Source organism: Sturnira hondurensis, unplaced genomic scaffold (assembly GCF_014824575.4).
Source record: "Sturnira hondurensis isolate 20B ecotype Veracruz unplaced genomic scaffold, ASM1482457v3 Scaffold0006413, whole genome shotgun sequence".
In the NCBI taxonomy this organism is placed as follows: Eukaryota; Metazoa; Chordata; class Mammalia; order Chiroptera; family Phyllostomidae; genus Sturnira; species Sturnira hondurensis.
Genome location: NW_028079044.1, coordinates 2,349,542 through 2,376,077, shown reverse-complemented (window position 1 = coordinate 2,376,077; position 26,536 = coordinate 2,349,542). Strand labels below are relative to the sequence as shown.

General features: G+C 43.6%; 1 protein-coding gene across 23 annotated transcripts in view; it reads left to right on the top strand.

Annotated features, from left to right (window-relative positions):
- The window catches only part of NRXN1 (neurexin 1), a 1,091,189-nt gene that overhangs the window by 523,546 nt on the left and 541,107 nt on the right, over positions 1 to 26,536 (top strand). For all 23 annotated transcript variants that reach the window (XM_037047882.1, XM_037047881.1, XM_037047879.1 and 20 more), the window contains 2 exons: positions 6,672 to 7,053; positions 8,489 to 8,679. In XM_037047882.1, the coding sequence (XP_036903777.1) occupies positions 6,672 to 7,053; positions 8,489 to 8,679 (573 nt within the window). The remainder of the gene's footprint in view (positions 1 to 6,671; positions 7,054 to 8,488; positions 8,680 to 26,536) is intronic.

Genomic DNA, 26,536 nt, shown 5'->3' with positions numbered 1-26,536 from the left:
TCTTGAGCCATAATGTTTTGGTCTGTTTGAGCCTGTTACATATGAGGGGCAGAGCCCTAGGTGTTCACCATGGTGGGGCAACTCAGTAGCTGGGTTGTGATGCTGTATGTAGGGGAGGGGTCAAAGAGTGGCAATGGTGGTCCCCTCTTCTGCTTCTGGCTGCCGGGGCCTGCGCAGTCTGTCTCACTGGTTGCTCCTTTGCCTGGTGTATCTGCGCGCAGATGTGTGACCATAGTCAGCTTGCTGCCTTGTGCCCTCACTGGATCTGCCTGTCACAACCCCACACCTGGGATCTGCCAACTGCTGCCCGAGGGCCTGGGTCGGTCTGGCCACTTTTTCCTGTGTGACCCTGCTCCGCCGGCCGCTGGCTCCACCCCTCTTACCAGTCTGGCTGAATGGTTCATTGTTGTCGGACTTCCATATAGTTGAATTTTCTGTGTTTTGGTTGCGTTTTTGTTACTAAAACTTTGTTGTCTTTAAACTTGGTTGTGAGAGGAGGCACAGTGTTTCCACCTATGCCTTCATCTTGGCCAGAAGTTGACCACATCTTTAGGTTACTGTACACACACACATATACACACATATGCATATATATTATTATATATGTTAAGTCAAGTATCTGTTGAACACAGGACAGTCCATCCTCAGACTATCTTTGGGAATGTCTGACCCTCAGCTAGGATGATGGGGACAGCAGTTTGCAGCAAAGAAGCCACCAAAGGAAGAGATTTTTTAGGACTCATATGAAAAAAGGTTCTGTAAAATATATGGGGGCCCTAAATGCGGAAGCCTTGGGTTTCAACTTGTCACTTAGTCTGAGGAAAATCTTCAGTGGTGTGTTTTGCCTGTGCCTTTATGTTAGTGTTTCACTGGACCCTGTTCATCACACGTGCAGTGACTCTAACCTGGAAACTGGCCTCCTCATTCTCCTTTCCGTTGTTCTCAACATCATTAGTAAACCCTACAGGTTGGATCTGCACAGTTATCTCATCTTGTCCTTTGTGTTTTTTCATCTGTGCTGTAACCACCCTAGTCCAATCCATTTCCAATCTATTGTAGCCAGACCAGAGAGATTACACACACGGGTGCACATACTCGCACACATGTGCACACACACAACCCACATGAGCACATGCACACTGACTCATGGCTTCCACGTGTCTCACAGGCCCCAATAGCTCCTAGTATAACCCGGCGGCACTGAGATGTGTGTGCCCGGCTCTCCGTTCCATCTGATGTGAGCCCCCACCTCACTTACTCATGACTCTGTAGCCACACTCTCTGGCTCTTTTCTCCTGAGGGCCTCTGACTATTTGTCTTCCCGTCTTGGAATCAGCTTCTCCTGTTCTTAGCATGGCTGTCTCTCTCTCTTTTTTTTCCCCAGCCCCTGTTGCCCATGGCTTTTTCTTTTTTGTCCTTCAAATGTAAGTCAAATACCAAGTCAGGTACTTCCCCACCTTTCCTATTTACCAACACAACTCCCTGTTCCTCAAATGCCTAGGCGTTTTTCTGAGAGTTATCATGACATATTTTATTGCTTTCTTACTCATCTTTTTGTCTGCCTTCCAATGGGCCATAGTTTTGTGAAAACAGGATTCGTGTCTACTCCTCATACCACTGTTGTTTAAATTATCTGACACGTACTTGTATCACACGCTCAGTAACTTTAAGTGAATTAACAAGTTAGTGTAAGTCTGGTGGGTTATTTTGTTCTGCTGCAGATATTTAACCCAACTCTGAGTAAGGCTGAACTTAAAGTAGCTGATCTTGCTATCAGTTTAGGTAAAAAGATTTGATTTAGATCTTGACATTTGTATGCAAACACACTATCCAAATGGGTGTTTTTTTTTAATCAGAAATTATCATCAATCTGCTTTACCCCAGACTCACTGACCAGCGGCATTTTGCTAAATTCAAATTCTCTTTCCACTAAATCTCTGGAAAAGTCCGTGGATTTTTAAATGGTTGGAGCTTTAAAAATGTTTCTCCTTCAATGTCCTTAATTATTTTTCTTAATCAATATATGTATACAAGAGTAGAGGTGGCTACATTACTGATAGGATTAAACACTTTCATGAATTCTGAGGAAAAAAGAGTTTTTAAAAAGCAGCTGTTAATGTTTTCTTAGGCAGTGGGTAATGGCTTTTGGGTGCTAATTCTCTCCCAGGAGCGAGGGAATCTGCCATTACTGTCGATGCAATTTATATACGCTTATTAAAGAAAGAATGGGCTCTTGACCATGGGCCATAATGATTTTTCTTATAATTGGGCCATGCTTACATCACCACTGTTTTACTACCTTTTTATTATTTATGCTCTGCATATATATCCTATTCCTTTGAGAAAAGATAACACATTACGAGCTACTTTTATCACTGAACTACTCAGTCCTCCTAAACAAAATGTATTTCACTGTTTCAGAGCTGCCAAGAATTTGACAATTTGGGGTAATATTTAATTTCAAGTATAAGAAATATTTTTTTCAGATACGTCTTTTCTATCCATTGTTTCATTAATAGAACTTTCAAGAAGAAACAGGATAATTTCAGAATTGGGGTGGGTTCACTAAGTAAAAACTCAATTTTCATATCACAAAAAAGATAAAAGTCAACACAGAGAGATGGAAAACCTCAAGTAATTTTTAAACTTTGCATATTTTTTATTCCTTATGGCTCCTTGATTCAATGTTACTGGTATCTCTAGAGCTTAATATTTGAAAATTATTTTTTTCTTTTTAATATATTTTATTGATTATGCCATCATTGTCCCATTTCCCCCCCTTCATTTTCCTCCACCCTGCACACCTCTCCCCCACCATTCCCCCCCTTTAGTTTATGTCCATGTGTCACAAGTCCTTTTGATTCTATATTTCCCATACTATTCTTGCCCTCCCCCTATCTATTTTCTACCTACCATCTATGCTACTTATTCTCGTACCGTACCTTCTCCCCACTTCTCTTCGCACTCTGCTGTTGCTAACCCTCCATGTGATCTCCATTTCTTTGGTTCTGCTCCTGATCTAGCTGTCCTTTTAGTTTGCTTTTGTTTTAGGTGTGGTTGTTAATAACTGTGAGTTTGCTGTCCTTTCACTGTTCATATTTTTTATCTTCTTTTTCTTAGATAAGTCCCTTTAACATTTCATATAATAAGGGCTTGGTGATGATGAACTCCTTGAATTTTACCTTATCTGAGAAGCACTTTATCTGCCCTTCCATTCTGAATGAAAGCTTTGCTGGATAGAACAATCTTGGCTGTAGGTCTTTGGATTTCATGACTTGGAATACTTCTTTTCAGCCCCTTCTTGACTGTAAGGTCTCTTTTGAGAAATCAGCTGACAGTCTGATGGGAACTCCTTTGTAGGTGACTGTCCCCTATCTCTTGCTGCTTCTAGAATTCTCTCCTTCATTTTAATCTTGGCTAATGTAATTATGATGTGCCTTGGTGTGTTTCTTCTTGAGTCCAACTTCTTTGGGACTCTCTGAGCTTCCTAGATTTCCTGGAAGTCTATTTCCTTTGCCAGATTGGGAAAGTTCTCCTGTATTATTTGTTCAAATAAGTTTTCCACTTGTTGTTCTTCCTCTTCCCCTTCTGGTACCTGTATAATTTGGATGTTGTAACGTTTAGAGATGTCCTGGAGGTTCCTAAGCCTCTCCTCATTTTTTTTTGAATTCTTGTTTCTTGATGCTTTTCTATTTGGTCATTTTTATCTTCCTTCTCGTCCACTCCCTTGATTTGAGTCCCAGTTTTCTTCCCATCACTATTGGTTTCCTGTGCACTTCCCTTCATTTCAATTAGTTTAGTCTTCATTTGTTTCTCTAATTTGTGACTAAAATCAACCAGTTCTGTGGACATCCTGATCACCAGTATTTTGAACTGTGCGTCTGATAGATTGGCTGTCTCTTGGTTGCTTAAAAGTATTGGCTCTGGGGCTTTGATTTGTTCTTCCATTTGAGCCATAATGTTTTGGTCTGTTCATGCCTGTTATGTATGAGGGGTGGAGCCTTAGGTGTTCACCAGGGTGGGGCGACCCAGTTGCTAGGTTGTGACACTGTATGTGGGGGCAGGGTCAGAGAGGGGCAATGATGTTTGTTCTGCTCTCTCTTGGATTTCGGTCCCCTCAGCTACTTCCCACCAGCAAACCTGCCCCCACCCCGCCTGATGCCAGCTCCCAGATGTGTGTGTCTGTGCACTCTCCAGGATCCTGTGGGTCTCTCCAGCGAACTCTCTGTGAGCCTGGGAGCCTTGACTGGCACCTGGACCTCGAGAGTTTTTCCAATTAGTGCTTTTAATCTTTAATTCTGGTGGCTGGGGCCCTATCCTGCGCCGTCTGTCTCACTGCTTGCTCCTCTGCCTGGTTTATCTGCGCATGAATATGTGACACCAGTCAGCCAGCTGTCTCGCGCCCTCACTGGGTCCACCCGTTGCCACCCCACACCTGGGATCTGCCAACCGCCACCTGCGCGCCTGGATCAGTCTGGCCGCTTTTTCCCAGAGCAACCCCTCTCTGCCATCCGCTGACTCCGCCCCTCTTACTAGTCTGTCCCAATGGTTCATTGTTGTCTGACTTTGGTACAGTTCAATTTTCTGTGTTTTGCTTGTGTTTTTGTTACTATAACTTTGTTGTCTTTAAACTTGGTTGTGCGAGGAGGCACAGTGTTTCCACCTACGCCTCCATCTTGGCCATAAATCCTATATTTGAAAATTATTAAAGGCTAATTTTATTTGCTACTGAAGAGAGGATTCCCCACAGAGCAGTATGGGGGTCATTGAACAAGGAAAACTGAAAGAGGAAGAGATAACATCATACAAGAAAGCAGAATTGCTAAGGATTTAATCATATTTTGCATCAGATAGACAACCAGGAGACATAGTGGGAAGGAAGGAGGAAGACAGGTAGCTAAGGACTGGTATTTTTTGTTTAAAATAAAATGTAAATGTTTGCAGAGAGGTGATTGGGACACACCAATGACTAAAAAAAGAACACGCCCAGGGTGACAGGACAGTGTGTGTACCAGGATCTAGGACTAGTAAACACGTGTCAAATGTAAATAGAGTCAAGTTCAGATTAGGGGAGAGATGTTTACCCCAATCAGTTTATAAGCATCGAAGTCAATGAAATATGCAGACATTTTTTTTGCACAACAAAGAGAATGCCTTTTATATTTTACTTACAGGCATTTCCTTGAAATGCCATCTAGTATTTTACTGTGTTGACTAAAGCCATGGAAGCCAGTCAGACTCGAAGGAGGCCTGCACAGGTGGCGACTCAATCTTCATTACAGCTGGGAAGAAGGTCCAGTGAATTTTCTCAGGGGCTGATACTGGGATTGGCTCTAATTAATATTTTCATGAATACCATGGATGATGGGATAGGGTAAGCTTGATAAATTTTTCAATTATGCCAAATTGAGTAGTAAATTAGTATCCAGAAGAATTTGGCTGCCATTTTAATAACTTGTTTGAGTTTCAGAAGAAAGTGAATGACAGTTTAATTAGACAAGAACAAGATGCTGGGAGTGAATCACTAGCAAAGATAAAGTAGTTGATGCTCTCCTCTAAAAAACAAGTTGACATCCTTTTTTTAAAAAGTTTGTTTTATTTTCAACCATGCAGGTAGGTAAAATTATCACTCTGTAGGTAAAATGGGACTAGTCTGGTCTTCAGTGGGGTTGACAAAGAAATGTGGTGGATGAAGAGGATGGGGCCTGATGAATAGTGAACCAGTATGTAAATTTACAACCAAGTTTCATGTTCAAGTGTTTGAAGTCCCAATTTTAACTTTGATAATATGGTCTAGTTCTACTGGTGTTCTCAAAATTGAACATGGCTTGTACTGGTATATTGTGCTCAGTTTAGTTATCCAGAACATAAGTGCAAGGAAAATGACTTACGGCCAGAGGAGAGCAGCAGAAATTCCAAAGTGGCTGGGAAACTAGTTGGGAAACTACTCAGCACAGAAACATTAAGGTGAAAATGACATACTTGTCTTCAAACACATTTTCATGGCTCTTTATTGGAAGAATAGACAGCAGATCTTCATTATTTTAATTGGCAATAGGAAAATGTAGTCACATTTTTGGAAGAACATTCTTTATAAAGAAAAATATCACCATGAAGCTACAATATATCACTTTTTACTGGGATGATTTAGGTCAGTCATTTAGGGCAGTCAAGTCTAAACCCTTCCTCTACCTGCCTGCCTGCCTGCCTTCCTTTCTTCCTTCCTTCCTTCCTTCCTTCCCTCTGTCCTCTCTTCCTTCCTTCCCTCCTTCTTTCTTCCCTTCTCCCCTCTAGCCCTTTCTCCATTTCTTCCTCACTTCCTTTTCCTTTCTCTCTGTCCCCCCTTCTTAATTTTTCTTTCTCCTTTCCTTTGCCATTACTTGCTTCCTTTTCTTTTTTCTTCTACTTTTAAAAGCTGTGTCACTTTGGTTAACAAGGACAGTATTTTTAAGACTAAAATTTGGACAGGGGTTGAAACCTGACCTAAGGAAGTTGCATTACAGTATGCAGCCCAGCCCCTTTAACATGACATCTGTGTTCTCACTATATGTAATTGAATGTCAAAGAGGTATTTGGGCTCTCATATCTTAAAGTGTGATGTTGTTGTGTAATTCTAAAGTTGAGAGTGTCTTCCAGATACAGAAAATAAGAATGCATTATCTCCCCTTTAGGTCAAATGGCAGGTGATCACACCAGGCTGGAGTTTCATAACATAGAGACTGGCATCATCACTGAACGGCGGTATCTGTCTTCTGTCCCCTCCAACTTCATTGGGCACCTTCAGAGCCTGACATTTAATGGAATGGCATACATTGACTTGTGTAAAAATGGCGACATAGATTATTGTGAGCTCAATGCCAGATTTGGCTTCCGGAACATCATAGCAGACCCTGTCACCTTCAAGACCAAATCGAGCTATGTTGCCTTAGCTACATTGCAAGCCTATACTTCTATGCATCTTTTTTTCCAGTTCAAGACAACATCCCTAGATGGATTAATTCTCTATAACAGCGGGGATGGAAATGACTTTATTGTGGTTGAATTAGTGAAAGGGTGAGTATACGTCAGCTCAGTGACAAATAAAACTTTGGGAAAATGGACCTCAATTTACAAAAATATACATTAAACAAAATGCATTGGCTTGCAAGGTCATGGGCAGGGGTGGATGCACTGGAGGGGTATTGAAATAATGCATTTATTTAAATTACTTAAGTATCTTATAAAATTAATAAGGGTGTTGTGTAGTCTTTTATATCTACATTTCCATATATGAGTTGTTATATGAGCTATAAATAACATCAAGTTCTCATTTATGTTAGGTGTTCCATGAATCTTACAATTCAAATGTGGATCATCTTTCTATTATTATACATACTGCATTTTACAAAAGAATTTCTACAAATTTGTCGGCTAATTTATGCTATGTTAAATAGCTACTTCGAGTAATCAGATAACTTGAGTTTCACAAAATCCCATTGAACTAATGCTTAATTCCATGTCCAACTTACTTGAAAATTTAGAAAGATTTCTGTGAAATGTCCTTTCAATTGTGATAAAAGTTTTATGTCATTTAATTGATTTGGATATCCATTCATTCATTCAGTGACTATTACTGCCTATTTACAATGGAGTTGACAATAAGCCAGGAAGTATGTATATTTCCTCGCCAACCCATGCATATCTCAGATCCCACCAACCCCAAGCCACACATGTGCAAACACAACCCTAGGGGATATAGGCGGACCCATAAATGGAGTAGAAGCACCATGCAAAGTTTCCTAAGATGATCGCATGCAAAGGCTTAGGAGAGTGTTTAGGGAGCTTAGGAAATGTACAAGGCAGGGAGTGGATGTTAGAGCAGAGACTTGAAAGGGGAGCGCACATTTCCTTAGAGCAACAGGCGTTGAAGATGGAGGGGAAAGCACTATGAGAAACTGAGAAGTGCCAATGCAGTGGGGTTGTCAGAGTGAAGAGAGGGGAGCGAAAACAAACGGAGAGTGAGGCGTGCACAATGTATAGGCTCCGGCAGAAGTAAGGCCTGCTTGACTCTGGTTGGTAGGGTCATGATATAGTTGTACTAAGTTATACTTTTGATTTGAGCATCTCACCTAAAATGTCATAGGGTGCGCTCAAGTATGATATTGTTATGTTACAGAATTACATGCTTATGATTTTGTAATAAAAGAGTTTGTAATACACAGAGGTGTTATTTGTGCCGGACCCTGTACAACTTCCAAAATCGGAGTGCAGACCGTGCTTTTGAAAATTATTTTTGGTGTTCCTTATAGTGAAGATACTAAAGAATCCTCCTCAGTGACACAGAATAGTTTCTTAGCTTCTTGTCTGCTGAGCTTCTGTACAAATTGCTGTCATGCCTTTAGCAAGAATGGAGTTGCCTAGAAAAAATTACCCATTTCTAATATCTAATTGGAATCCACCAAAAATTTAACAAATGAACGCATTTCCCCACCTTTCCTTTTTTCCCCAGGTACTTGCATTATGTGTTTGATTTGGGAAATGGTGCTAACCTCATCAAAGGGAGCTCAAATAAACCTCTCAATGACAATCAGTGGCACAACGTGATGATATCAAGGGACACCAGCAATCTCCACACTGTAAAGATCGACACGAAAATCACAACGCAAATCACCGCAGGAGCCAGGAACTTGGACCTCAAGAGTAAGTGCATAGAGTCAGAGGAGCAGACATGAACCCACAGGTCCCCAGTCACTTGGCAAATCTTTTGCTCTGGGGGGTGGGGGGTAGGGGTGGGGGGTGCCTTCTGCAAAAAAATGGCCAGGACTTCATTTCCTGCACATAATTAATAATACAACACAGAAGCGTCTGTTCCCCCTTTAAGGGGACAGAAACATGCATTTTAATAGCAGTTCAAAACACCTAGGGCCTAAGAATGCACACATGATTAAGTTTTAAAGAGTGAGAAAAATGTTTTGGAATTTGATAGTATAAGGAAAAATAGGCATCTGCAAACTTCTTGAGTCCCAATAGTTTCAATCCTTGTAGAGTCAAGGTAAGCAGAGACATAAGGAGCTGTTTGTTTTTAATTATTGTTCAAGTACTTACAGAGTTTTTTCAAGAACGTAGTCGTTGTCCTTCCTTGGTGAGGTTTCCCAGGTACTGACAGACCCTCAGGCCAGCAGGGGCTGAGCCCGGCCCCCATCTCTGTGCCCCCAGCAGTGAACGCTCCCACCGCACACACATTGGTGGGAATGTTTCTTTTACCAGATTCTGAGAAAGTCTTAGGAGACTTTTTTTTCCCCTTATCAATACTTGATTTCTCAAGTGAGCAATACAAACTACTTAGAACACATGTTAATGATAGGAGAAAATAACAGAAGTTTGTATTGGAGTGGGCCTTGGTGAGTTACTAAGAACGTATCTACACATCCCACCTCCCCTAACACTGCCACAAGCATGGGACAAGGTGTTGTGAGCATTTCATTAAGAATGTAGGAAACTTGAACTTGGAATGACTTGCCCAGGGATAAAAATCCTGCTACAGTTGAGTAAAAACATGACCCCAGTTCTGACCCACGCTCCTCCATTGCTGCTTCTGCTCTGTCCCGATGCATTCTGCTGTCCTACAGGGACCACGGGGGTCACGTTTGTACTTGGCAAGAGCTGCTTGCTCATTTATGCTAATGGGATTTTCCCCTTTGATTAAAAAGAATATACTTGGGGGTCAGAACTGGGGGAGTTAGGGAACTGGAAAGAGAAAATCCAACAGAAGTCTTTCCAGAGAAAATGCTCATTCTAAATAGCAGTAAAGAAGAAAGAGAAGCATTCACTTTCTGTAATTGCAGAGTTTATTTGCAGTCCCAGGACTCTATTTGTCCGACATCTGAGCTGTGTGGTAATGGCCGTCTCCCTGCTTTCACAGTGGGCCTCTTGTTAACTTCAAAGACATCTTGTTTGTGCCCACAAATCTAATAGCTTAGCTCGAAAAGTAAAATGAAATTCCAAGGCAATGCTGCTTGATAGACCAAACCTCTTCCTTGTCTCTGACTGAAGTGAATGGAGCACATTTTCTGCCCCTGAGCTGTGGGCACCCCTGTTCTGCACAGCAGGCTCTGATAGGACCTGTCTAGGGAAAGGGGATACCGAGACATTCAGTGTGTTGGCCAAGCCGGCCACCAGTGGGAAAGTCAAGCGCTGTCCCATTGGCATAGGAAGAGGCCTCAGTGAGAAAATGTGAGCTCTACTAGGAACCCTGACACTCTGTCAGAGACTAAAATGGCTCGAGAGAAAGCCGGTCATGGTTGGTTGAAGTAAGTGACCCACAGAGACCTGCCTGTGATTGGGGGACGCAGAGGAGCGGGGCATGGCAGTGAGTGATACCTCATCGAACAATGAGGACACTGTCTCTGAGAAGTAAATGTGTGTTTATTGTTCGTTAAAAACAGAAGTGGGGATGATAGGAGGTTGAAGTATAGGGTTGCTTCTGGTGGGGTAGGAAAGACCTCTTAAAATGTAATTTTATTAAAACATTAAGAATTTCTTGACTCTGAATAGATAAGGAATGCTTTACCCATGATGAGAAATAAAAACTAAAACTATGAATTGAAAATAGCATATTATATGATAGCAGGATAATAGGTTTTGAAATCTGAGTGCATTTGTGTTTTAAAAAAACAATTTTAATTTGAGGTGCATCTCTCAGGAAAATAGAGATTCTTTAGTAATGACTTTTACCTCCCGAAGTTCCTTGTGTTTACACACGTAGCAGACTGTGCCAAAAGGGAAAGCGAGTTCCTGAAATTATAAATTAAAAGCCGAAGCTCTGTGCTCGTAAATTAGCTGTGTGACCCAATGCCAACAATAACCCCCAAGAAACCCCCCTGCCATCCCTGTCATTGCCAGGAGGGCAGCGTGGCCATGGGGCATGGCACCTCCTGGCTTCCGCCATCGCCGCCTTTGAGCAGGTGTGACGATGGTGTCGGTAGGGTGACCGGTATTTACAGAGCACTCGCCGTGTGCTGAGTAGAGGGCGCCCTTGGGAAGTGAGGCACTGGGGCTCCTGTCATGAAAAGCTTTCTTTCCCTTGGAGAAGACTGAAGTTCAGGGAGCACTTTAAAGAAATCCCAGCCCTGGCCAGGGTGGCCCCGTTGGTTGGGGCGTTGTCCCATAACACGAGAAGGTTGTGTGTATGATCCCCACCCCCCGCCCTGGTCCAGGCCCCTTAGGGAGGAAACCGACTGATGCTTCCCTCTCGTCCTTCCTTTCTCCCTTCTCCTCTCTCTCAAATCAATGAAAATATGTCCCCAGGTGAGGATAAAGGACACAAAAGGACACGGTGCCCTGCCAGGGCACTGAAATGAACCCGAGGGTAACAGGAAGACTTCGAGGATGTGTCAGGGATTGCTGCAGGATGCTCAAGAGCACCTCCTCCTTGTTCCTCCTTCCTACCTGGATGCCCACCGGGATTAGGGGGTTTATTCGTACAGGGCAACGTCTACGGGAACTTCTCACTCGGAATCGAACAGCACTGCTGTCTTCGCGTGCTAGTCAGGCCGGGTTCAGCCATTCTAAACACAGGAAGAATGAAAGCGGATGTATCTTGGGTCGGTGCTTTCCTGTCATGTGTATTTTGCCCAAGAACTGTACCCGTAGAGAATTAAAAGGAAATGATCAGATTCGTTCTGCACTCTGCTTAAAGTCACGGCCGCAGTCTTTTAGTTCTTCTCAAATGAGGTCCATCAGCTTACCCATATCTGCGTCAGGTGGTGAGATTTACGAAGGCAGCAGACTTCTGGACCCCAGTGCAGATAGACCGAGGAAGTAATCATCTGAGAGTGATGTGCAGGGAACAGTTGGTGCCTGTACATTTAAAGAGCACTTGCTCATCTAGACACGGTGTTTTTCAAAGGCCATAAAAATTGCAACATCTATGTTGAGGCCAAGTTTAACTTGCATTTTGATTTGAGTACAAATCCTGGTTTTGCCTTCTTTTCCTAAGAATTTTACTTTTGTTTTGTTTTGCTCTGTTTTGTTTTCCCAGTCCTGGGCTGAGGTAACATTGGATACCTCAGCATTATTTCGTTTTTATGTCTCATGTTACCATCCCTTAAAAAGACACTAGAGGGCAGCATATGGCCACAAAACTTCCCGTCGGAGATNAGCAGACTTCTGGACCCCAGTGCAGATAGACCGAGGAAGTAATCATCTGGGAGTGATGTGCAGGGAACAGTTGGTGCCTGTACATTTAAAGAGCACTTGCTCATCTAGACACGGTGTTTTTCAAAGTCCATAAAAATTGCAACATCTATGTTGAGGCCAAGTTTAACTTGCATTTTGATTTTAGTACAAATCCTGGTTTTGCCTTCTTTTCTTAAGAATTTTACTTTTGTTTTGTTTTGCTCTGTTTTGTTTTCCCAGTCCTGGGCTGAGGTAACATTGGATACCTCAGCATTATTTCGTTTTTATGTCTCATGTTACCATCCCTTAAAAAGACACTAGAGGGCAGCATATGGCCACAAAACTTCCCATCGGAGATTCAGGAGGGGGAAAAGCCTCAACAGGCTCCTCTTGTGCTAGGAAGCAGAATTTCTTTGTTTCCCACCATCCCAGATCCCCGTTAGCCTTTATAATAATGCATGATTTAGCCTGTGGCTCTGTTTCATTATATATAACAAACCTCACTGTAGACATTTGAAAGCTAGGGGAAAGGAATCTCATTCCCCATCCCGACTTCCAGAGATGGTCAGAAATGGACAGTAGTTGAGTGATCTTTCTCTGAGAAAGAGAATTCTATGGAGGTGACCTTGTTCAAATTATCTTTCATGACACAGCCGGGTTCTCGGGGAGTTGTGTGTCTCTCCCTGCTGACACAGTTTTGCTTTCATCTTTATTTCCCAGCTGTTTGTGTTCTGTTCCCTCTGGCTATTATGTGCAAGCTGCGGCCTGTCGTGAAGAGAGCGGCATAAATTTGCTCTCTGGGATGAATTTCTAGCACAGCTGCACTTCGTCCTGGGACTTCTGAGTCCTGCCCGCGTCAGAGAGATAAAGGGTCTCTGTAATGCCTCCTTATGTCCCTTCTCTCGTTTATATTTGGCAAGTGTATGTGTTTGTGTGTATTTGTATATAGTATATAGTAACAGGGTAACGTCTATTGATTCCCTATTAGATGCTAAGTAGATTTAAATCAGGTTATTTTATTTAATCCTAACAATTACTCAGGGTTTGGAATGGAGGTCAGTCTTGCTCATTCATTAATCTAGTTCAAGAACAAAGATAGGGAGGAAGAATCCTATTTGGCCTCGGTCTTCCATGGAGATCTTTTGTATAGCGTTACTTGTTTATCCTTCAGCAAACTGAGGATAATTTATTTAATGGGGATAAAAAAATAAAGATTTCTTGGTGACTACAATACAGTGTCTTCAGGTGGCCAGCTATTCAGCAAAACTATTTAAATTTGAGTAACTCATTTATAGGCCTCATCTAGGTCAGCCCAGGCAGAGCTGGCTCTTTGCTTTTCCTCTCAGACCTCAAATTCTTTGCCCCCATAAGGGCTTTGAGCAAGCTCTCCCTCCCACCCCCACCTTACCTCTTCCCTGATCATCACAATGACCATTATCTGCTCCTGAACCTTCTTATCTTTCCTTAAATCTACTTTGAAAGCAAATACCTGCTCTTCTTTATCATGCTACCAAGTCACTAAATTCCCCTAATCGGAGGGGGCCCAACCAGAGCTTTCCTTGCAAATCTGTTCAATCTCTAAGCAAAAATTGGAAGATAAATGCAGGCATACCTCCCTCAAGGATGCAGGGATGTAGCAGGGTTTGTTGTTGTTGTTTTATTTGGTTTTTTTGTTGTTGTTGTTTTTACTTTTTTTTTTTTTTTTTACAAATTGAAGGCAAGAGCTTCCCCACCTGCAAAAGGATCATGACTGGCTTTATTGCCTTGGTCTGAAACCGAACCTGCAGTGTCTCTAAGCCTTAGTGTTCTTGCTCTCTTCACCTTGCTCACACTAACGTCTACTGCTATTTCCTACCTGCTCAATTCCGAACATAGCACCCGTGCCCCCGTTTTCTGCCCCTCAGTGTTGCTATTTGATAAATCATCGCTGCACTACTTTAGTGATCCACACTCTGCACCCGAGTCCGGGCCGTGTTTAAACACGCCCAAGCCTTGTCTGTGCAGCCGTATGACAGTGATCGCTCACTTGTTCCTATAAGAAACTTTAAAGGCAGAGCTGGACCTGGAGCTTAGCCTCAAAGCAGGGAAGACACTGAAAATGGAAGCAAGCTCCTGTTGTCACGTGGGTTAGGCTGTCTTTAGTAGTTTATCAATTAATCGGTCGATTGACTGATTGACAGATATTTACTTTGTAAAGAGATTTTCTCACATTACTTCAGTTAATGGGAGATTTTATGAGGATCCATTAGGGCATAAGAAAGACGGATTCTTTCAGCAGCTGAGCCTGGAGGCCACACAGAGAATAAGGACTTTGTTCTGGTAGGCAGAGTGGAATCACAGCAGCAGTCTTCTCAGGAGGACTCCTTGGTTACACACATCTCCTGCCCCCTATGTAGTGCCCCCCTGCCCCCCCCCCACTCGCTGCTCCGCCCACTCCCGCTGTGATAATTTCTCCCTCCTCTCTTCTCTGCTTTCTGGCTTCTCCTGCTCTTGTCCTCTCCTACCTCAGGGCTTCTGCCTGCTGCTTTTGTTCTGTGTGTGTTTCCGCCTCTGCCCAGTCTTCTCCTCTTCAGCTCACTTGCACGTTCCCCGGAAGATACCATCTCTTTAACACAGAGTGTGTATCTGTCTAGAACACAACTCAGCCGGGGGCCAGCAGTGGGCTTTCGCCCTGCTGCTGCTGCTGGTCTGGCTCGCCCTCTGAGGCCAAGGAACTGTACACACAGAGGTAGACTTGCGTGGCATGAAGCTTGAAATTGAGAGATGGCCTCTTCAGAAGGAGGCTGCGGGCTGGAAGGCTCTCTGTGGCTTCTGAGAGGGGAGCGGATCATTAGCTTATTCAGAAAGACCCTCCGTGTGGTGCCAGGAGGTGAGGAGAGGGAGGACTCAGGAGTTTCAACAAGGGGGGCGTGGTTTATGATGCACTGCATTCCTCTGGCTTCGGTGGGGAGAATGGGCTGAGGCTGTGTGGGGTGGTGGGGAGAGGCCACTTGGGAGGCTGTTCTCACATAAGGAACAGAGACCATCAGTCCCTGAGTACATAAAAGGAAGACTTAACATGTTTTGTCCTACCTTTCTGGACACAAGCATTGAAAGACAATTAAAAATATGAAACTGTTGTTTCTCTCCTGCTGTCTCCATAGAATTCCCAGGCTTTGTAGAAATTATTCTCAGTCTATTATCTTTACTATAATTCCTTTGTTTTACTCCCTCTCCCCCTACCCTCAATGAGAGGTTTTTTTTTTTTTTTCCATGCCCAGTTTTCTTGGACCCACTATTACCATTTGTCTTGGACCCACTATTACCATTTGTCTTGGAAGTTTGTTTGTTTGTTTTCCTTCTACTTCCCTGTGACCCTTGGACCAGCTTTCTGCCTTTAGATCATTGATCTCGGAGACAGTCTGACCCATTCCTTTTGCTACGAGGGAAATCTTTTAATACCCAGTTCAACACTTTTTATCACAGACCAGGGAGAACAAGTTTTATTGCTCATATTCACCTCAAGTAACCACTAATGACAGCCTGGAGCCACATTCTGAAAAGGAAACCTGAGACCTTCTTCAGACTCTCTGGAGGACACCGCTCCTGTGGCCTGCCCTGGGGTGGGTGCACCATGGCAGCTGTAGGTCATCTGCCGGTTTGCTACTCCTGGCGCAGTTCTGGTGTCCCCAAATTTCCCCATCCGCAATTGTTTTGGGGGTAGGTGTGCAGGTGTTTAAAGCCCTGATGCCGGATCCTGCTCTCCCACAACACTGGCCGAGCTCTGACACTAGGCCTTGGGCTAGTTGTGTGCTTAGAATTGGTAGGAGGGGGTCACGNCTCCTGTGGCCTGCCCTGGGGTGGGTGCACCATGGCAGCTGTAGGTCATCTGCCGGTTTGCTGCTCCTGGCGCAGTTCTGGTGTCCCCAAATTTCCCCATCCGCAATTGTTTTGGGGGTAGGTGGTGCAGGTGTTTAAAGCCCTGATGCCGGATCCTGCTCTCCCACAACACTGGCCGAGCTCTGACACTAGGCCTTGGGCTAGTTGTGTGCTTAGAATTGGTAGGAGGGGGTCACGCACCAGGGAAACCAGCGCTCCCCAGTCCTCCCACAGGGAAGTGTGGGCTCCTGGAAACCTGAGTCCAGTGCTCAAATGCCGTTCAGAAGTGGTGCCGATGTCCCACGTGCCAGTGGGCTGGTGATTAGGGGAGCGGCTCTCTTAAAGCTGTTGTGAGGAAAGTGCCTGCAGGTGCTCCAAGCTGGGTACTTAAGGGTCCGGTACCTGCTCGCAGTATCTCAGACTCATCGGAGCTGGATCTTCAGTGCTCAAAGGTCTGCATGGCATGCCCAGAGTACAGCTGAGTGAGCTTCCCAGAGGCAGAGATTCCCGGTCAAGAGCTCCGTATGTCAGAGCCATCCGGGAAAGCAAGCTTGGCGACATCCCTCTTACTCAAAAAATGTAAGTCTGTGGAATTCACAGGGTTCTTGGATCTCCTCCCTCTCTTTTTTCTCTGAAGGGGAATTAGACAAAAGGTTTCTGTGGTACAAGAAGCATAAACCCATTCAGACTACCTTAAGGAAAAAAAGGTGGGGGTAAGGTAGACAGGGTATAGCATTCAAGGATCCAAGGGCCAGAAGAGGAAATTTAAGGCTGGACATTTGAAACTTGTATTCAGGGAAGCTGTCAGCACCATGCCGGCATCTTTGCCTCTGTTGGTCTCCATGGGGGCTGTGTGCTGCCTTCTCTCAGCCTCCTTGGGAGCACCCTCTCATTCTTCTCCCTCTCTGCACAATGGCCTCCTCAAGAATTAGCAAAGTCAGCCTCCCCAGACCTGTTTTCCACCCCAGACCAACCCAAATACCCAAGAGAAACTCATCCGAATGTAGGAGTCCTAGCGCCATGTTCTTGAGTGGGCAAATTTTGTTGGAACACGTGTTGTCCCTGTGACCAGAATGGGAAGGTCTGACTGCTCTGGATTTGTTTGAAGAAATATTTGGACAGGATACTTGGGGTATAAGTGGAGCCATCAAAGGAGCCAAAGGTGATCTTTAAACTTTTATGCAAAAGCCAGGGGCTTGGGTTTCCTTGCCCTGGGGCAGGGTTGGAGTTGGGGTCGACAGTCATCCAGGTAGTGGGAAAATTGTCATTCCAGGGCACCAAATATTCAGCTGACTAACCTCGTAAGAACAAAGTTATTTTGTGGGTAGAGACAGAAAGTATGTTGATCTGGGGTGACAAGCAACGCATAGAATACAAAAGCCACAGGCAGAGGTCAGAGACTTGCTGGAGTTCACAGGAACAATGGGGAAGGAGAACACTAGGTTTTTATCCTCCATGAAATCAGAAAGAATCAACCCAGACCCCTCCAGATCTGTGGAGGACAGGGAGGCCCCGGCTGACGTCTGGGTGAGGTCACAGTTGTTCATTACGGATCCCCAAAGTAAGCATCGCTGTTATTTTCAGGCGGTTGTTCCATTGAGTTCGGGTTCAGTAATGCTATGCCTCCCACCCTCTTTCACTGTGACCCAGAGGAAAACTAGCTTCTACCCCTGATCCCGCACAATTCCTCTTGGGCCCTGGGGTCTAGATTGGAATAGACTGGAGAGTTAGGTGGCCTCAGTACAAAGTCACCCCCACTACTGGAGAGATGCTTCAGAGCCCATTCTGCCGTCTTTCCTTACGCAGGAAAGCACGTTTTTCATGGTGTGGTGCCGCTGTTGGTTCACTGTCTCCATGCACTGGAAGGTACTTCCAGGGCTGCTTCGGGGGTGGAGGGGGGGGACTGCGTTAGGTCAAGCAGTCTTTGTTGTTAACACCACATTCATGTGGTTTTCTGTGTCTGCTTTTCAAAAGGGCCCTTTCTTGGCCTTTGCAATGAATTATTGCGTTTTTTCTTAAGAATAATGCAAGAAGCAGTAAAGCATTGTAATTAAGGACGCCGGCTTGGGGTCAGACAGCCTTGGCCGAAATAGCATCTGTATATCATGCGTCTTTAGGCACAATGCGTGATGATTACCTTCATCAGCATCTATCCCTTACTAAGCATTAACTAAGAAATTTAAATATTATCCCTTTAATTTTCATGACAAACTGGTGACGTTGCTGTACCTAGGCCCCCCAACACAGATGATGAAACAAAGGTAAGCCTTGGAGAGGTTAAATATCTTACTTTGAAACAGTAACCTTAGTAATAGTAAATAGTCATGTTAAGTATTTTAACCATGTCTGAGGGTTTATCACATCCCAGGTCCTATTATGAATATTTTACACGTGGGATCTCATTTAATTCCCACAACAATGCATGAGATCAGCCAGTGTATTCTTTGAAGCTCAAGGGTTTACAACCAGGGGAGAGCACAAGGCCCACCTGCCCATGACAGGTGTGGACAATGTTTGGGCTTCATCCCCGTAACTCCCCTGGCAGGGGTCAGCCTATCTGGCATTCTCAGGTGTTTTGAAGGTTGCTTATTAACACTCCTAGCCAGGCCATACAAGACTCCTTCCTCCCTCTCTTGCCCTCCCTCCTGAGTGCCCCCTCCCAGCACACACAGCCCTTAGATCTCCCGTCACGGGCTTACTCCTAGAGTTCAGTTACTTTTACAAGACGGCTTCAAGCATTTTAAGATCATGTAGTACTAACATACTACATCTACAATACAGCGTACCTTCAGAATTTGTGAATTGAACAGGCATAACTCCATCTGTTTTTGAGAAACTCGATGGTCTGTGACGTAGTTATTTGTGCTTCTTCTGGGACACAGGTGCGTATCATGCACAGTGTTGTTGGTGTGCAAAGCTTAGTATCTCTGTGAGAGAGACTGTCTTGTGGCCCAGCATCTTTGCTCACTGTTCAGAGTTGTATTAAACCACATTCATTATTGTCATCATTGTCGTAATTAACTCAATGAATAATGCCATCTATTGAGTACCTATAGGTCAGACACTGTGTTAAGGGTTTAAATGTGAAATTATTATAATAATACTAATTATACTGTAATAATTATAATATTATAATGTATAATGTATATTATTATACATTATACCAAATGTATGGTATTTGAATATAATCAATTTTTTTTTTTACTTCAAACTGTTACTTTAAAATATTGGGTTGGCCAAAAAGTTCATCACTTTTTTCCCATACGATGGCTCTAGTAGTGCTTGGTTGTCTTTAATTTCACTCAAAACATTTTTGTTAGATTGTACTGTGACAGCTGTCATATCAGTGTGCATTTAAACAAACTCATCGAAATGGGTAATATTTGTGTAGCCATTTTAATATTGAAGGTGGAAGAAAATACGGAACATTTTTGGTGCATTTTGCTTTATTATTTCAAGAAAGCTAAAACTGCAATTGAAACACAAAAATTTTTTTAAAAAATTGTGCTGTGCATGGGGAAGGTGCTGTGACTGATTGAGGCTGTCGGTGTGGTTTGTGAAGTTTCTTGGTACTATTGACATTTCAAACAGTTCTTTGCTGTGGGGCTGTCTTATGCATTGGGAGATGTTTCGCAGCTAGTGGGAGATAGCATACATACCCAAAATATCCAAATCAATAACGTTATTGGTAAAAATGAAAAATGTCTTTTATTTTACAGGGAAGAAAAAAGTAACAGACTTTTGGGCCAACCCCGTATTTTCTTGAGGTGTTTGTACCGTATACCGGTTTAAAGAAATGCTTGGGCTCATTTTTTAAGACAATTCTATAATTATTTTACATGACTAAACACCTTTAATTCAAAAATTTAAATAGCTGTCCAATCTAAGCTACTGCTCAAGACCGAAATGTGAGACTGGAGTCTGCGTTGGTCCGTTGCAGGCAGGAGAAGGGACATGCTCAGCTCTGCCCCCGCCTGCTGTTGTCTTCCCATAGTTTGCAGAGCAGGGACATCTACTAGTTTCAGAGTCCTGGTTTGGCAAATCCCTCAACCCAATTCCTCCTTTCATAATGCTTTCCTGGGTTCCACTTAGATTCCTCCGCTGGGCCCTTCTGCCTGTAAACTCCGTGAAGTGGTCGCGCTTTTTATTACTTCCACTAGCCTCATGCTGCTGGCGTCTGCGCTGTCCCCAGGCAGTGCAGCTTGGCTCTCACCCCTTGCACATGGGGCCCATGCCTGCCTGTGAGACATGTCCCTGCACTGTTTGTCCCCACTAGCCTTCACAGGCTGGAGGTGCCGCCCATTCCCAATGCTTCCACATGTCAGGCACTAGGTCGCTAGCCCACAACTGCAGGAAACAAAGCAAGTTGGCTAGGAGACCTGAGAGCCTTCTCACTGAGCTGTGGCTGGAATGTGGTCGCCCTTTAGGGGACAGTAGTACAAATTTCACGCATAGGAAGACCTACTGCAAAAATATTCTTAGACATTATTCTTTCCAATTTCTGACCCTTTTTATTATTTTTAAGATGATGATGACCTTGATGGATCTGAGAGTTCAAGGGCTGGCCACCAGTATTTATCTTTCCTCTGTAAGTTTTGCACTTGGGTGCCTGTCTCAGATGCACATTGTCTCAGTGTCGGCGCTTTGGTCAGAGCTTCAGTTGTGATACCCTGTTTCACAGGTACAGTGTCTCAGCCTTTACAACAATCAGACAGATGAGGTGTCAGTGCTCTTATCTTACACGCGAGAAAATGGAGAGTCAGCAAGGCGGGGTTGCCCAGAAAGAGAATTTGAACCCAAGACTGTAGAAGTGTTTGGGTCCCGCTGTATACCTTTGCCAACGTATTAGAAAGGTTTTCCTCTGAGTGTCTAGAGTGTAAGGTAGTGCTTTTTTCATCTTGTGGTAAAATATTTAATAAAAAATATTTAATAAAAAATATTTCCTCTTTCATATGCAGAGTGGGGCAAAAGTAGGTTTACAGTTTCACATGGAAAATAATACAATAATTAATAAATAATACAAGAATAAACTGTTTACATGTCCACAACTGTAAACCTACTTTTCCTCTGCCCTGTGTAACTTAGCTCTTCAAACTTCTTTATTGCTACTGTGTGCAGTGCTGAAATATCACTTTTGGTAATTGCAGAAGAACTGGGTATTTCTATTTTCACTTTCCACGTGTTCTTCCCACCTCTACGCTTTGTATAAACATATATATAGTCCACTTAGCCCCTGAAGTTTTCTTCGCATAGTACAGCCAAAAAGTTTTAGTTGCTGAATGTCCTTTATAGGTAGTCTATAGAACCTTCAGATTTATAGATGCTTAAAAAAGATTGGCCAATCAGTCAACAAATGATCATCCGGTACCATAGGACTGTTTGCTAATCCATTCAGCTGTTAAAGGTCTTCATTTTCTTAGCCTTTGGGCAAGTTCCCTGCCTCTTCTTTTGATGACTGCAGTTAACTGTTTGCATTTCTCCTTAAGAATAATTAAAATGGTAAAAGGATAAAGTATTTGGAGACAGGCCTGAGGGAATGATACTATTCCCTGGGGACATGCTGACCTGATTAAGAATATTCTATCAGACAGAGAAGGAATCCCTTCTTAGAAAAAAATATACAGAAAAGTTTAACTAGTTAAGGAAAAAAAAAATAAGAGTTTTTTTTCAACTATGTGAAGCTCATAATACTTTAGAAGTTTTCTGTCCGTGTCTGTCAAGTTTTTGAGTGCTTTGTACTTCATTGTTCTTTCAAGCTTCCCAGAAACCACTGTGGGCTTCACCCTCTTTTATCCTGAATGTCCCAGCGGAGAGCAGGTGCCGTTTGCTGACCTGCGTGAACGAGGCCATTGTTACAGGGAAGCGTTGCTCCTTTGTGCCTTCCCTGTACTCCACTGAAGCTCCCCTCCACAAAATAAATGTCCCTGGGTTTTGAAATAGAACATTTAATTCTGGGGGAAATCAGAAAAGCTATTTTAGAAAAGAGAGAAAGCCCAATAGTTATCTAGATCTACTCAGAATCTCAGGAAAGGTGACAAGTTGGCATAGGTTCACTTACTGGTCCCCCTCGTTATAAGTCTTTTTAAATTTCAGGAACAGTCATCTCTAAACTCCCACTTATTCTATTTCTGTCACTGAGATGGTTTTTAGTAAAAATAGGCAGTGTGGTGCAGTAGGAAAGAGGTAGTCTGGCTGTCAGAGGCCTGGGTAACAATGTTGTCCTCCTGTACTGGTTGTATTGCCTTGGGCAGGAAACTTACCTTTCCAGAGGGGCAGTTCTCTCACCTGTCAGGGGAGGATAATAATAACTTCCTGCCTATTGTGAAGAGTAGGCATGAAGATCAGATGGAATAAGAAAGGGCAAATCACCATTCAAACCTAGGCACTGTGCATGAGTAAAGATGTAACAATACCCGTGAGCTCAGGAACATCTGTAAGCTGTGTGCAGACCCCAGAGAGTGAGAAATGAAACACGAAATGGTGACAGATTGTCTGCTGCGGTAGGATGTCCAAGGTGTCCAAACTGGCTGTCACTCTCATGGGGAAACAGGACAAATAGCGAACATATCTGAACCCCTTTTCACCTAAAGTAATTTGCAAAGCCATGAGACGAAGTCAGCGAGGTGAGAATTGAGAGGCCGGCCTGAACTCCTGCCCCGTCGGCCACAGCGTCACTGTCACAGTGGGTTTAAAAGAAGACGGATTACCACGTGCACCTCCACAGCAATTTCGTTTTATTATTTCCCATTTAACATGCCCACCAGCTTCCCCTCACAGTATGTTGGCCAAACACACAAACAAAATCTGTCTTCATATTCGTGAGTTTTATAATCATACTTTTAAAAATGTTCTCCTCCTTGGGCAATTTTATTCCAAAAATATCGGCTAGAAACAGACATTTCAGAATATCAAAAGCATTTCTCTGTCCTGCCCAGAAACATATTGTCAGTATTATCTCTCCAAGGCTCCCTACAGGCAGACATTAAGGTCTGACCTCTAACTGGAGTGGAGTCCACACTTGTTCACGCACAGGCATTAGGTTGGACAAAGGGTGAATGCAGGCATCCTACGTACATCTTTGTGGGAGGCGATTGAAAAGGAGCTACCATATCTAACAGTCGTATTTGGGAGTCTTGAGAATTCTACCCATTTGTCAGAATTTTGATGCTTAGTATTGATGTGCAAATTGACTTTGTCTTCTAGAGGTTACTCAGCATGCAAATGTGCCCCCCATGGTCCCAGACTCCTGCTAGCAGTTCTTATCCTTACTTTCCTCCACCAATTGAGATACTGTAAAACAGTCTTCTATTTTGGAGTAGTGGAGCTTTCGAAACTGGTCACCTGCCACTTGGAATGTATGGTGTGTAAGCCAGTGTAGATTAAGTGAAGATTACCATAGTTGTGGGGGACTGGGGCTTGGAATCAGCCTTGCCATCTTCTGGCATTGCAGCCTTGAGCCATAGTATCTTCCTCAGTGACATGCGTTCATAACTTTGTTTTATGGCTCACCATGTTGCAGAACAGACCAGGGTAAGAGGTGCTGAAAGACACAACCCCCCCCTTTTTGTCCAGGGGTTCCTCCCCTGTACTAGGTTCGCTTTGCCGGCCGCCAGAGGAAAGACGTCTCTCAGTGCCAAAGATTGGTGAAAGGAAAGGAATTATTATTTATTTAAAAGTTATACAGACTTAAGTTCTTTAGAACACCCACAAACACACACAGTCTTTCTCCCTCTGCCCAGTCTGGAGTGCCACATCTTAGGAAAGAAAGTAGAAGTCCATGATTCAGGCTCCAGGCACCATCAGCTGTGTCACTGCCACAATCTCCAGTTAATCCAAAGCCATGCGGCACCTTCTCATGGTCCACCAGCAAGAGTCCTTTCACCCGTTTCCTTCCAGACAAAGTCTCTCCTGCTTCCTAAGCCATGTGGCAAAAGGGAGCCCCCCAAAGCCACGGGTGCTCTGCCGAAGCCATGTGGTTCTCCCTTGCATGGCTGCCATGTCAGGGTTTCAATCCCCGTCCAGTCTTCCTCTGCAGCCCCATTTCTGCCGACTCCTACAATGAGTTACACCTGCCAGCATCCCTGTGTTCTTCCAGCTTTCCTGGGCTGCCATAGTGAGTCTGGGCAGGCGTGGCCCCATGGCGTAGAGCCAATCATCTCCACACTGTCATGCAGGCGCTGTTAGCAGGGGGAATTGCTTCCCAGTTACATCTTGGTGGAAGTCACATTCATCCCCCTGGCTCAAAGCATAGCCGCAGCTATTTAACATATCCATGAAACCAGTTAAAGGTTATAGATGTGTTAAATGACCATGCCAGAGGTTAGCTGCAAAGCTCTTGCTGTGCAAAACAGCTCTGAATGGCCCTGTTCCATGTGTCCCATTCCCCAACTCATACTTGTGGGGGTGAGGACATCTTATATGTGTTTTTCTAATACTTCCTGTACACCTTGAGCTCTGAACCCCATTACAAGTCCTTATTTGGGGCCCCCCTCTTGGCTGCACCCTGTTACAACCAGGCGGAAACCAAATGAAACAATACATGTGCAGGTGTAAACTTAGTAAAGCTTAGAGTACTGCACCAATGCCAGTTACTGTTGTAATAAAAAAGTCAGGGCTGCCTCTTCTGGTTTTGGCTATCACAGTGCTTGCCACTGGTTGCCAAGGAGTCAAAGCAGAGAAGAGGCCCTCTCTCACTCAAACAGCGCTCTATATATTTAAATTCAAAGTTGTCTCAGTGATTTTTGTAAAATTCAAAGTATTTTTAGCAAAACACAGTATACTGTTGGATGTGGGAACCTGTAGGGTAAAGAACATCTGTGGGTGGCAAGGAACTAAGAGGCAGTTGTAACAGACCGGAAGGACTCTGATCCCAGAAGTCTGTGAGTGGTTGCTGGACAAGAGTGAGGCATCTACACACCCACAGAACTGCAGATCGGGATTAACAGGTTTTACCAGGGCAGAGCATCAGGGTTTCTGCAGTTAGTTTGGCTCTGTTCTGTGACCACCCACAGTAAATGATTGCTTTGCTTTGTGCTAAGGTGACAGAGAAGAGTCTGGATAAATAATGTAAAGTGTCCACAATGCCACCTGAGTTAGGTCATGTTTATAGATGGGGCAACACAGAGACTGACAGAATGGTCAGAGAGAGAATGCAGTAGAGGGCCAGGATGGGCTGGAATGTTATTTCCCAATAAGATGTTGCTACTTATTTTAACTGCAGAAGACGACTCAGGAAGAGGTTCTTTATCACACACTGATACCATACACTGTTTCTGTACTTCTGTCTTTGCCTGCCTCCCTACAAATAAATTCAATATATGCCAGTTAAAATTGGTCATGAATCACTCCATGATATTTGGGGGAAAAATGCCACTGCATAGAATTTTCTTAATGAACTAGATGCATGTTCAAGAAGGGGGTCAGTAGAAGAAACATTTCCCCCCGGAATTAACTTCATTCATTACTCCCCAAGAGGAGGAATCAAGAATGAATGCGAGCGGCACACCCATAAAAATCTTCTCTACAACCTCCTGGTTCAAATGATTATTTATTGAATACAGCATGCTAACTTACCCATTTATTCCGTAAGTGGGCAAGTAATTGTTGACTCTCTACTAAGTGAAAATGAGAATATACAGATGCTTAATTCATAACCATTTCTTTAGGAACTGACAGCATGATGGAAGATAAAACATCCACACAAAGAGCTAGGGAAGAAATGCTAATCGTCAGAAAAAGGTTCAAATGTAATGGGGAATTCAAACGTCATACTCGCTTATGACTAGGGAAATGACTACATTAACAAGGAGGGACTTTAGTGGAGCGCCCAATTTGGATGGCATTCTGAGATGGAACCCCGGAAAAGGAAAGGCCTTCGTGGGAGAATGACATAGACATGCAGTATAGGAAAAAGGATGAAAAATACAGTGTGACTAAAGATTAGGGTACAGAGAGAGGATTGGTGTTTTCTTAACTCTCTGCCATGCAAAAGTCTTCGGAGAAAGATTGTTCAAAGTTTAGGGAAAGGTACTAAGGCTGGGTAATTCAAAATCTTGAACACTGTTAACTTTAGGCTTTACTTAGAAGAGAGAGGGAGTATTGAGGAAATCAGCCACAGGGGGGAGACTGATAGGTTGCTGATGAGGAGGACGGACAGAGGCAGGGACCACAGAAAATAAGTTATTGCATGAAAGGTGTACAAGGGGGAAGGGAGACAAGGACTGGAAAAGGAAATGAAAAGGGAGAGACAAATGTCCGAATCATTGGCAGTAGTGTGAATGTAAGGTGTGGGATACAGAATGAAGTTAAAAATGATTTCAAAATTTCATTTTGGGTAACAGGGAGACTAGGAATATGATTGCTCTAAAACAGGGAAGTCTAGACATAGTTCTCCAGCAAGGGGAAAGATGATGGCTTCATTTTAGACAGAACTTAGAAAGTCGGGACAGGCCTAAAAATAAGGACTCACAGGCATTCCCTACAAAAGTAAAAACAGGTTGCTCTAGGATTAAACCCTTAACGT